The sequence below is a fragment of the Heteronotia binoei genome, chromosome 21 (genome assembly GCF_032191835.1).
Source record: "Heteronotia binoei isolate CCM8104 ecotype False Entrance Well chromosome 21, APGP_CSIRO_Hbin_v1, whole genome shotgun sequence".
In the NCBI taxonomy this organism is placed as follows: domain Eukaryota; kingdom Metazoa; phylum Chordata; class Lepidosauria; order Squamata; family Gekkonidae; genus Heteronotia; species Heteronotia binoei.
In genome coordinates, this window is record NC_083243.1 from 54,582,802 (window position 1) to 54,595,439 (window position 12,638).

A 12,638-nucleotide genomic window follows, 5' to 3' on the forward strand; every position below is an offset into this window, starting at 1 on the left:
TTTACACTTAAGATTTTTTTTCCAGCTCCTTCATGGCTGCCTTTCCATTATCCTGATTGCTTCATTGCAGTTTCCCTTTTGGTTGTTGATGAAGCCAAGGAATAAAAACATATTGAACTCAGTTTCTCCATTGTCAGCCTTAAAGTTGTGTAAATCCTCCTTAGTCATTATGTTGTCTTCTTGATGCTCTGCTGGAATCCTGCTTTGGCACTTTCTGCTTTAACCTTCTGCAGCAATTGTTTCTTCACTATTTTCTGCCACTAATGTGGTGTCATCTGCATAAATTGTTAATGCTCCTTCCAACAGTTTTCACTCCACCTTCATCGAAAGGTGAACTTTCTTTATGATCTACATATAGATTGAAGAGATAGGTAAATAAAATACATCCTTGTCTGACACCTTTGCCAATTGGAAACCATTCTGTATCTCCACATTCTAACTATAGCCTCTTGTCCAGAGTACAGGTTGCACATCAAAACAATCAGATATTGTGGTGCATCCATTTATGTTAAAACCAACCATATTTTCCCATGATCTACACAGTCAAAATATTTGCTGTAATGTATAAAAAACACAATTTGATTTTCTTCTAAAATTTCTTGTATGCTCTAGTATCCAAAGTCAATTTGCAATATGAAGGGCCAGGATAAAAAAGATGAAATAGCAGGTGGTAAGTTTTCCCCTGATTCGTAACTATACAATAATAACAATACATGATATGTATGTAGATCTTTCCAAGCATTTAAAGCGCTTCCCAAACGTGCGGCGGTTCTCACCAATACACGCACCGTCTCGCGATACCGAAGTCTTAGCAAGCATTGCGCAAATTATCTGCATATATTCCTTGAGAGTCTGGTAAATATGCAAAGGATTCGAGCCGCACAAGAGCCAACTCCTGAGTATGCATCCCGAAACCAATCCGAAGACTTGACCCTAGGCCCAGCTTTCCTGCAGAGCCTTTCCAGTACCTAGACAGCCTTCCAGCTCTCCTGCTCCCGGGAGCGCGAGCCAACTGAGGAGGAGGCCTGCAGAAGCCCCGCCTCCGGGAGCTGACGGCGGTTGTCTTGACAGTTCCGCCTGCCGCTCTGAGGAGGAGGGCTTAGTTGGCCTTGCCGGGGGGTGCGCGGCCGGGAGAGCGGCCCTCGGGGCTTTTCCCCAGCCGAGAAGGGGCCACCATGAACAAGTCGGAGATGGCGGACGAGGCGCTCTTCCTGTTGTTGCACAACGAGATGGTTTCTGGGCTGTACCGCGCCGCGGAGCAAGGTGACGGGGTGAGTGAAGGGCTGAGAGCCGCCGCTCTGCGAAGGAGACCGGCCCTTCCCGGTTGGAAGGGGAGGCTGTAGTGACTCTAGTCTGGCCTGGATGGGTGTGAGCTGCAGACTCTTGTACCCTAAACACACGCAGAGCGGTTGTGGCATAGAGCTCCAGGTAGGTTTTCCCCGGCTTTAAGGCGCTGCAGGATCACGGTTTGTTTTCGCTTCTGTTCGGATGGCCCTCGGGGCTGGGGTGGGTGGGGGCGTCCTTCTTCATTGGACTGAAGGGTCCCTCCCGTCCCTGAAAATCCACAAACGTCTATAGATGCATGCAACGAGTATCTCTCAAACGCTTCAATCACCACCACCACCAGTCCCGCGCCATAGAAACCGTAGTTTTGCAGTTGCCCCGTTTTTCTGCCATTGCTGCAGCAGCACGAACATTTTAGCTAGACTTTATTCTGCGTTCTAGAATGGCAAAGGAGAATGCAGACTTCTGTCTGTTTCTCCCTGTAAAGTGTTACAGGCAACTAGTGTTTATATCTTATTTACTTCATATATACTTGGCTTTTTTCACCAAAAGCAGCTTACATCATTTTCCTCTCCTTTATTTTATCCTCACAACAACCCTGCAAGGTAAGTTAGGCTAAATTTGAGTGATAGGTTCAAGTCAACCAGCAATCTTCCATGGCAGAATAGCAATTTGAACCTGATTCTTCCAGATACTAGTCAGATGTTCTTCTAACCATGCCTCACAGAGGCCCTACTGTGCAAAACTGATGTGCCAGTTGATCAATGGAATCTTAAACAGAGGTACAACTTTCTAAGCCTGTTGACTTCAGTGGACTTAGAAGGGTATAACTCCTATAAATGAAATAAGCAAACCTTGCATAGGATTGCACTGCAAGTCCACTGAAGTCAGCAGGGGAGGCCTAGGTTCAAATGTGCATTGAGTCCTTCAGGTCACATAGTGATAGTGTGCCACTCACTCTCTCAGTCTGACCTCAGAGTTGTTTTGAGGATAACATTTGTGCTACCTCAGCTTCTTGGAGGAAGGGCAGGATTGAAATGTGAGAAATAGTTAAAATCCTCTTGTGTGGATTTGCTACAGGATTGCAATTTTTTTGCTTTCAGGAAAATGGACGATGCATCACAAAACTGGAAAATATGGGATTTAGAGTAGGACAGGGGTTAATAGAAAGGTGAGTAGAATCTCTTTTTGATACATAGCTTGACTTTAAATATTCTACCTGGTTCTATATGTCTTTTTAAGAGTGGCATGAGGAGAGCTTTTGAAAGATGCTGTGTACTTTGTATAGCAAGGAAAATTCAGGAATAAAACTATTAGCTTCCAGCAGCTTGCTGTGTGTGTCATTGTGAAACAGTATTCACTTGAAGTAGAAAAGTGGTGAGACATTATATTGGTCTTCAGCTGGTAGTTACATAGTTGGCTTGTACCAAAGACTGGTTCTATCAGTAGCATCTAGACCATTTCCTTTGCTTTACATTTTTTAAACATATAAGAGAAACTGGTATAAAACAAGACAGGTTCCATGTTGCAGTTTGGGGATAAATGTAGACACTGATTTTGAAGATGTTGAATGTTTGTATTCTAATGTCTGTTTTAATTGTTTTTGAAATCCCCTGGAGTTCTCATTGTGAATGTCCTCCAGTTTTCCCACTCAGATTGCTCTTCCCTTCTTATTCTGAATATTTTGAACAACATTGGGGTTTTTTGTGTCTGAAGTTTAAAGTGCATGCTTTTATTTGCTAACTGAACTCTCTATAGATGTCATCCCCAACTTCATTCAGCCTGTTGGCATATATTGAATCCTGAGGCCAGGTCATTGTCACCACAGCAGAATGTCTGTCAGGTGGGTTGGGTTCACTCTCAGAGCACTGGAATGTTCCACAGAATGTTTGGAGGCTCCAAGCCAAGCTTCCTCTTATGACAGAGGCAGTGGTTTCCAAAAAGATTTTTCCTGGACTTTTCTGAAGTACATCTTACTCCAGTGAAATGGAGGACTAGTGCTTTGCTTGGAGGAAAAACAAGCAGGCACCATGTTGGGGATCACCAACTAATATAACTGAGCTTGGATTTGGAAAAAAAGTATGAACAGTTAATGACATCACAACTGTTATTATATTGTGCTTGGGTAAAAACATAATGAAAGTAGCTATAGTAACTATCAGGTTGTAATTTTCAGGTCCCTTAAATTTTCGTAGGTGTTCAGTTATCTTCCATGAAATCAGTGTGCTTAACGCTGTCTGGATTGTACTCGTGCTTTTTAAGGAAGCCACATGAATTTCTTCTACACATAGGGCTGGATCCAGTGAATGGGATGGAAGAGAGGAGCTCAGCTTTCACCAACTTCTCCTTCTCCATCAGACCTCCTGTTCCACAGTTATGCTGTTTCTGAAGTGGTGGGTGGGGTGTTACCTGTGCCTTAGGAGCAGCACTTCAGGGGATGGTGACAAATTCATGACATGCTGATGGAAATTGCTTCCATCAGTGAAATGTCCATTGAGTCAAAGGCATATTTTGTTGCCAAAAAGCATTATTGTATTTAACCAAATATCTTGATTTCTCTTAGGTTTACCAAAGATACTGCCAGATTCAAGGATGAATTAGATATAATGAAGTTTATTTGCAAAGATTTTTGGACTACTGTATTCAAAAAGCAAATTGATAACCTCAGAACCAACCATCAGGTATTAATATAATAATATGGAAATTGTAAAGCATATAAGTACTGAGCCTGAAAAAGAAAAAGCAGTGATTACATATACCTGACTGAGCATGAAACATAAATATATTGATTTAAACTCTTATTCTACAAAATGCTGATACATAAAGCAGAGATAATGCTTTCAACAAAATCATGTTACATATCTCTTGCTGAATTAGACCACTTCCTCCTGTAGACGGGGAAATCAAAATAATTGGAAGACGGATATGTTACCTAAAGGTTGTTCTTTCTCATGTTCTAATTTTCTATGTACTGGAAGAGTTTTTTTTAAAGTGTATTGGTAGCATTCAAACATGAGATCCCATCTTATTTGGCAAGAACTGAACCTCATGTTTCTTCCTGATCATATAGCTGCATTCTTTCTTCAGAGCAATGTGTGTGGAGTTGTATTCCAGTTATTTGGGTGCTTTCAAAGAAAACAGGTATTATATTGCAAGACTAGTACTTATATCCCAGTTGTTAGACTTACAACATTGAACAGCAAAGTAAGCATGTAAAATAATAGAATAGAAAAGTACAGGGAAGAATTACATGCAATGAAAAATACAATTCTGAATCAACTTGCCAACAATTTATGGGAGATTGTTTAACTGCAGGATAAATATGAAACAAAGATGGGTTAAAATCTCTTTACATAACCCATGTTATGTAAATGCATTATATCCAAAATGGTAATGATTGTACAATTTTTTTGCCTGAACTGCATAAAAATTTTATTAGTAATAAAATGAAGTTTAACAATTCTGAAGATGGTCTGTTTTGAATGGTCAGGGGCACACATAGTTTGACAGAGCATGCACGTACAGACATGTTGAACTGGTCTAGCAAAATGAGTATACAGAATCTTTGTATACTCAGTTCCTCCATCCAACTAGGGATGTGTTCCAAATGCATATGATTTCTAGCTGGATTGGAATATTAGAATACCTTTCTCTTGTGAGTAGTCCTGTCTTCTGTCTAAAATGGAGATAATTATTCATTTCTGCAGGGCATCTATGTACTCCAGGATAACAAATTCCGTCTCCTGACTCAGATGTCTGCTGGTAAACAGTATTTGGAACATGCACCTAAGGTATGTATTGCATCATAGCCTATATAGGTTAGTAGATTCAAAACTAGAATTATTTACTGAGTTGAATCTTCAGTTCTATTAAGATTTTTTAAATGTATTGAGTCTGGTGTGTGTGGGGGGGCACAATGTCTGCACTGACTTGAATGCATTTGTGTCTATAGATCTGTGGAGGCTGCCACAAAAATGGTGCCCCCCTCCCAATATATAACGAACAGGGCTTTTTTTGAACAGGAACACACAGGAACTCAGTTCTGGCTGGCTTGGCATCGGGGGGTGTGGCGTAATATGCAAATGAGTTCCTGCTGAGCTTTTTCTACAAAAAAGCCCTGATAATGAACAATAATGAATGCCTGCAGAGGGTTCTTCTCAAAACTGGAAAGGGCAGACCTAGTCTTGTTACAGTTTTTTTTAAAAAAGATATTATTAAAAAGATATCTTTGAATAGAAATAAGCTAACAGTAATGGTTCAAAATGATTTGCATATCCACATGCACGCCATGTGGAAATAGTTTATTGCAAGCTAGGCAGATAAATATCAGAAGTATACTTTATGTAGCTTATCTTTGAGGGGGTAAACAAACATGTGGACAAAGGAGACCCGATAGATGTTGTTTACCTTGACTTCCAGAAAGCTTTTGATAAAGTTCCTCATCAAAGGCTCCTTAGAAAGCTTGAGAGTCATGGAGTAAAAGGACAGGTCCTCTTGTGGATCAAAAACTGGCTGAATAATAGGAAGCAGAGAGTGAATATAAATGGGCAGTCTTCGCAGTGGAGGACAGTAAGCAGTGGGGTGCTGCAGGGCTCGGTACTGGGTCCCATGCTCTTTAACTTGTTCATAAATGATTTAAGAGTTGGGAGTGAGCAGTTGAAGTGGCCAAGTTTGTGGATAACACTAAATTGTTCAGGTTGGTGAGAACCAGAGAGGATTGTGAGGAACTCCAAAGGGATCTGTTGAGGCTGGGTAAGTGGGCGTCAACGTGGCAGATGCGGTTCAGTGTGGCCAAGTGCAAAGTAATGCACATTGGGGCCAAGAATCCCAGCTACAAATACAAGTTGATGGGGTGTGAACTGGCAGAGACTGACCAAGAGAGAGATCTTGGGGTCGTGGTAGATAACTCACTGAAAATGTCAAGACAGTGTGCGTTTGCAATAAAAAAGGCCAACGCCATGCTGGGAATTATTAGGAAGGGAATTGAAAACAAATCAGCCAGTATCATAATGCCCCTGTATAAATCGATGGTGTGGTCTCATTTGGAGTACTGTGTGCAGTTCTGGTCGCCGCACCTCAAAAAGGATATTATAGCATTGGAGAAAGTCCAGAAAAGGGCAACTAGAATGATTAAAGGGCTGGAACACTTTCCCTATGAAGAAAGGTTGAAACGCTTGGGACTCTTTAGCTTGGAGAAACATCGACTGCGGGGTGACATGATAGAGGTTTACAAGATAATGCATGGTATGGAGAAAGTAGAGAAAGAAGTACTTTTCTCCCTTTCTCACAATACAAGAACTCGTGGGCATTCGATGAAATTGCTGAGCAGACAGGTTAAAACGGATAAAAGGAAGTACTTCTTCACCCAAAGGGTGATTAACATGTGGAATTCACTGCCACAGGAGGTGGTGGCGGCCACAAGCATAGCCACCTTCAAGAGGGGTTTAGATAAAAATATAGAGCAGAGGTCCATCAGTGGCTATTAGCCACAGTGTGTGTGTATATATAAAATTTTTTGCCACTGTGTGACACAGAGTGTTGGACTGGATGGGCCATTGGCCTGATCCAACATGGCTTCTCTTATGTTCTTATCCTATTTGATATGACTGGGTTCATATCTTTGTTTGCCTGGTAGTGTTGATAAGACTGATTTGCTCACTGGCCCTCTGTCTGCACTTATGTGTGTGACAAGGCTATTATGTGATTCAATCTACAATTTTGGAGCTAGCATATATATATATAACAGACCTGATCTGTCCTGACCTCAATAGGTTTAAAAAAAAGACCTGTTTAGCCATTTTTCTTTTTGAATTATTACATTTCAGTATTTGGCATTCACTTGTGGATTGATCAGAGGTGCTTTATCAAATTTGGGAATAAAGAGTATTGTGACAGCGGAAGTTTCAGCAATGCCTGCATGTAAGTTCACTTTGTATTTGAGGGAAAAATTGGTATATATAACTGTAATTAAAAGAAAATTGTTGCTCAGTGCATTTTTTAAAACTAGAGATGTGGGATTTTGTAGCCCAGAACTATTCCTGCCCCACTTCCAATTCCCCCAACTGAGGCCAATGATTGTCAGGAGCTGTAAAACTGTTGCTCTTAAAAGAGTGTTATAAGGAATACTGACGAAAGCAATCAAGGCTGGATTAAGATCTACTTGAGGCAGTGATCTATGTCTAGAAGCCTTCCCCTCCCAAGTAATTTGTTTGTATTTAAAGGCCCCTTATAAGGCCCTTAACTGTAGCTTACTTATTTTGTGCATCAATCTAGCTTTGAAAGTGATGAATTCCAGAGTGGAAAGTAGTGCTTATGTTGTTTTGGATTTCCAGTTCAGCTCTACAAGGTTAAAAGGACTAGACTTTGCCCTAGGTCCCCAGACATTTAAAAAAACCAATACACAGATCTCATCTGAGCCAAGTTTAATGTGGCTGTAGTTCTGGACTGCTGGAGAGGCTGCTGAGGTTTCTTTGCCCTCACAGATCAGAGACTTTATGCACTGTATTATTGTCAAGTGCTGTATTTTCCATTGTAATATCCTGAAACCTGAAGCCTCTCTTTTACTTTTGATTGACACAGGACTATAAACTTGTACTATTTATGCCAGTTTTGTAACCTTAAAAAAGAAATGGGGCATTTAAATCTGCATTTCAGATTGTTATATTTAAAACTTTATTTAGATATATTTATGCTCTATTGCAAGGAAGGTAACAGCAGACCACTTCTGATTATCTCTTGCATCAAAAGCCCCACATATAATGCCCCCTATGCATCCCTGCACAGGGCACACTGGATAAAAGATTTCTTTTATCATTTTTCACCCCCAATTTTCTCCATGTACAAGTGCCAGCCATATCTGATCTAGGAGTAAGTCAGAGTGTGACCTGGATCTGTACAATAAAAAGTAGAACCAAACAAAATGGTTCCTGGCAGCCAAGCACAAATCTGAGTTTCTGTTTTGGGAGGTGGTTTTGGGGTGATTGTCAGGCTAATAATGCCTCCCCCCCATTTAAAACAAAGATGCATTTCTCTCTTTAATGGAGCCCACAGGAAAAGATTTTCCTCCTGTTGCAAAACCCAATACCTGGTCCCCCCCCCCCCTTTCCTGATCCAGTCACCCTAATTAATGGGCCACTCACACAGCTGGGTAGCCTTTTCTCACCATCAATCTAGGATCATCAGCAAACATTAGCATTCTTACTTTCTTGGCCAGATTGCGTCAAGACATGGTAGCAGTTCCTGTTTATATCCAGAAACCCAGCCCCATACATAGATGCAAATATTACATCTTTCGTCTTTTTCTGGGAACCCCATTCAGCATTTCCCAGCAATTGTTCTGCTCCCAGCTAATCCCATAAGGGCATTGTTTTAGTGGGCAATTACATCAACATCCTCCCAGGAGACAGTTTTGCCTATATCTGGACTAGGACCTCCCCATTGTGGGTGTGTCTTGTCTTTGGAGCAAACTGGCATAACATCCCCAGATACATTTGGGTCTTTCTGTGAGACACTGGTCTGTTTCACATCCTTTCTCCATGGATTCTGCACTACTGAACAGGTAGTTATCACCCCTTTGAAACCCCTCCTAAAATCCCTCTCACACCTGTATTTTGGTGTGTTTGTTTTTCTGTGTGCATTTATCCTCTGTATGTGTGCATTAATTTATTATTTTTTCTTAATAAAACAATCTCTTTTGGTTACGTAGATCACTGGTTATTCTTGAATATTCTCTAAGGGAAAAATCCCCATAAACTCTGGTGGAGAATTTCACTAGTTACCTCCCTCTTGCAAGCATATCTCTTGCTAATTCCCCAACTAAATAAGAGATGACCTAATTTTACCAATCTGTAGCATCTGAGGTAACACATGGACCTGGGTTCGCTTTGAGTTGGTTACAACTTGACAGCACACTATTATTATTATACTCAATTTTTGTCCCTGTGGGGACCCTAAGGAGTTTACAACACTTTCCTGCTTCCATTTTATCTTCATAGCAATCCTGTGAGGTACTTTAGGTTGAGAGGGAGTGACAAGTCCAAGGTCACCCAGTGAGTTTCCATTGCAAAGTTGAGATTTGAACATGGGTGTCCCAAATCCTAGTCTGACATTCTAATTACCAGCAATGTAGTTTGAAGCAGAGTTACACCCTTTTAAGCTTGTTGACTTCAGTAGACCTAGAAGGGTATAGCTCTGCTTTGAGTTGTGGAAGATGTAACCTACTCAGATTTAGTTAAGTATGGCTGTATGCATTGTACAAGATAATAGTATAGACTTAGGCAATTGTATTTTTGAACTAGGGAAATAGTTGCTTCAGCTAATTAAGGTAGATATTTTATAAACTCCTTCTGTTTTATTTTTGGCAGGTAAATTTCAGGTGATGATACAGAAGATTTAGAAAATGTATAGAAGAAAACACCTGCCCTGTAATATCTTGAAATTGTATATTTTATTTATAATTGCAGTTTAATGCAGAGGTCCTGTGTCTATGTGAAACATCTGTTTTGCCAAACATAACATGAAAGTTATGACTGTTGTAGATTTTTAGTAATGTCCTATACCTGCAAGTATGTAAAGATAGTGGATTCCTGATTAAATACTAAGTTTAAATATCTGATTTGTTGTTTTGGCCTAGCAGTGCAGCATTTATTGAGGGCCTTATAAACAGGCAAACGCTCTGAGCTAATAGCTGACCACATTCTGAAGTTCTGTGAAGTTGCTGAAGCACCCAGGTTCTTCTAAGTCCTGCTTTATTCATACAGAATTTTCTGAAGAACTATGTATTCCATGTTTGTGCGCAATGCAATTATTCCAGACCTTCTGAGTTAAAAAAAAAAAAAGGATAAAATTCTTTGTGACTTTCTTATAAAGATAAATGGCACTACAGCCTCACTGCCTTTAGCAATGCACAACAATTTGTATATATTTAATCTTGTTATGTTATAAATTGACTAATATACTTTGTCTTGAAAAGCTAGAGCAGGCTGTTATCTGTATATACTGAAAAATTATTACTGAAATGAGGCCTAATATCCCCTTTAATGGTCTGTGAATGCTTTTCTTTATCATGGAGTGTGTGTGGGAGGGCTGTTGGTCTTCCGCGTTTAGTGAGAGAGGTTTCTGAAGACGCAAAGGAATCAAGTCTTGTACACAGCTGCGATTAGACTAGCTATATACATTTATTTACAACTATAATACAGACTAGCAAAATGCTCCGCACACAATTCACCATCCAACCTCCAACAAGTAGCAGAGTACTACTGTACATTTATACATGTCCTCTAGGTAAGTGACCAATCAGGTTCAGTACTGAGTCATGGTCACATCACTCTGGCTGATGCAATCTGGCCGACTTCCAGATGCCCCTGTCAGCCAGATCATCTAATGTCAATTAGATCCTTTGCTGTCAGCAGTGGTCTGTCGCCTGCACATACACTGACACCCCTCCTCAGGTGCAGATCACTAGTTTCAGCATATTCCTTAGTGTTACAAACTTTTCCACAGTGACATTTTTAGTGAACACGTCAGCAACATTACATTCAGATTTACAATGTGTCAGCGTTACCAGTTCTTTATTTACTGCCTCTCTGACATTCTGATAACGTATGTTGATATGCTTACTTCTGCATTTTATTCCCTTTGCCATTGCTAAATGTTGAGCTGCTGTGCTATCGCAGTGCATTTCTACAGGTGTTGGTTCTGGTAACTTCAGATCTTTCATTAATTGTGTTAACCATTCTAGTTGTATAATGGTGTCACTGATTGCCGAGTATTCTGCTTCACAGCTGCTCATGGCAATGTGAGTTTTATTTTTTTATTTTTTTTTCCCCAGAAAAAGTTTTTATTAAGAAACAAGTACAAACAAACACAAATACAATCGACCCCACAAACTTGCCAAATACACTCCCAAGCACCTCGTACATGATACATTCCAAAAATCACAATACTTTCTAAACAGATCTATGTGAGGTACAACAGGATACAACCATACCACCTACTACAACCACCCACCATACACACAGGGAGATGAAGAGTTTTAGTACTCTCCAGCTTATTAGTGCACCATACATGAACACTGCACTACCTGAGGTGGACCTTCCGTCTGGTCTTTCCCCCCAGCTGGAATCACTGTATGCCACCAGGACTTGATACTCATTACTAATTTATGATCCATTGTACCCTTCAGGTACCTGAGTACTCTTTTGGCAGCTATCCAATCCTTCTGCTTCGGTTCTGCACAGTGCTGGCTTAACAGGTGGACTGCCATACAGATGTTGGGTCTAGTCCAACAAGCTAAATATAGCAATGACCCAACTAAGGACTGGTATACTTATTTTCTAGTAAAGCGTCATCTTCCTCTTTTGCATAACCAGTAGTCATGGGGCTCTAAACTACTTTGGCTTCAGTCATTCCATATATCTCTAATAGTTTCAGTATTTTTCCTTTTTGGCTTACTTGATAGTGCCCTTCTGTATTCTTGGTAATTTCCATCCCAAGGTAATGTATTTCCCCCAAATACTTGATTTTAAATAGTGTTTGTGTTTCCTCCATAAACCATTCCAGCTGTTTATTGTTGTTACAAAGGAGGCACAAATCATCCACATGAAATAATATATAGCATTCCTGCCCATGTACCTTGTGGCTAAACAGACATGGATCTGCCACACTTTGCTTAAACCCTAAGCCCTCGAGTGCTGTACTCAGGCACTCGTTCCATTCATGGGCTGCCTGTCGAAGGCCATACAATGCTCTATTTATTTTAAGTACAGGCATATTTACTTTTATTGGGGAACCCGGGGATTGGCTGCAGGTCAAGTTCCTCTTTTATGGTGGTGTTAAGGTATGCTGTGGTCACATCAAAATGATGTACTGCCATGCCGCTGATATCAGCCTTACATAGTGTTGCTTTTAGTGTTTCAAGCCTGACCGTGGGGGCAAAACATTCATCAAAGTCCCTTCCTTCTAGTTGGGTAAATCCTCTTGCCACTAGCCTAGCTTTTTTCTGAAGCGTCCCATCTGTAAGCCGTTTAAGCTTATACAGCCAATTACATTTTTCCCAGCCGGCAGCTCTGCAGGTGTAAATACGTTATTTTCAGTTAGTGAGTAGAACTCTTTCTGCATAGCTTGCGGCCAGCCAGCACGCTCTTTATCGTTTAGAACTAACACGTCCTTGTAGCATTGTGGCTCTGTTGCATGCACATAATTTATAGCTGTGTCAAACCCATACCTCTTCGGAGGCACTCCCTTATTTATTCTGGTTGACACTCTCATTTCAGGCTGAGTGCTCTGTGAACCATCAGAGCTTTCATGTTTTACATCCTCTGAACTGTCAGAGCTTTTGAGTTCTCTGCCGCTCC

At 40.7% G+C, this 12,638-nt stretch overlaps 1 protein-coding gene across 1 annotated transcript; it reads left to right on the plus strand.

Moving 5' to 3' along the window:
• Positions 1–846: 846 nt before the first annotated feature.
• Positions 847–10,323, plus strand: TRAPPC6B (trafficking protein particle complex subunit 6B). Its single transcript, XM_060263238.1, has 6 exons — positions 847–1,271; positions 2,388–2,455; positions 3,848–3,965; positions 4,992–5,075; positions 7,110–7,203; positions 9,648–10,323. Exons 1-6 carry the CDS (start codon positions 1,176–1,178, stop codon positions 9,677–9,679), a joined length of 492 nt encoding a protein of 163 aa, XP_060119221.1. The 5' UTR covers positions 847–1,175; the 3' UTR covers positions 9,680–10,323.
• Positions 10,324–12,638: the final 2,315 nt, after the last annotated feature.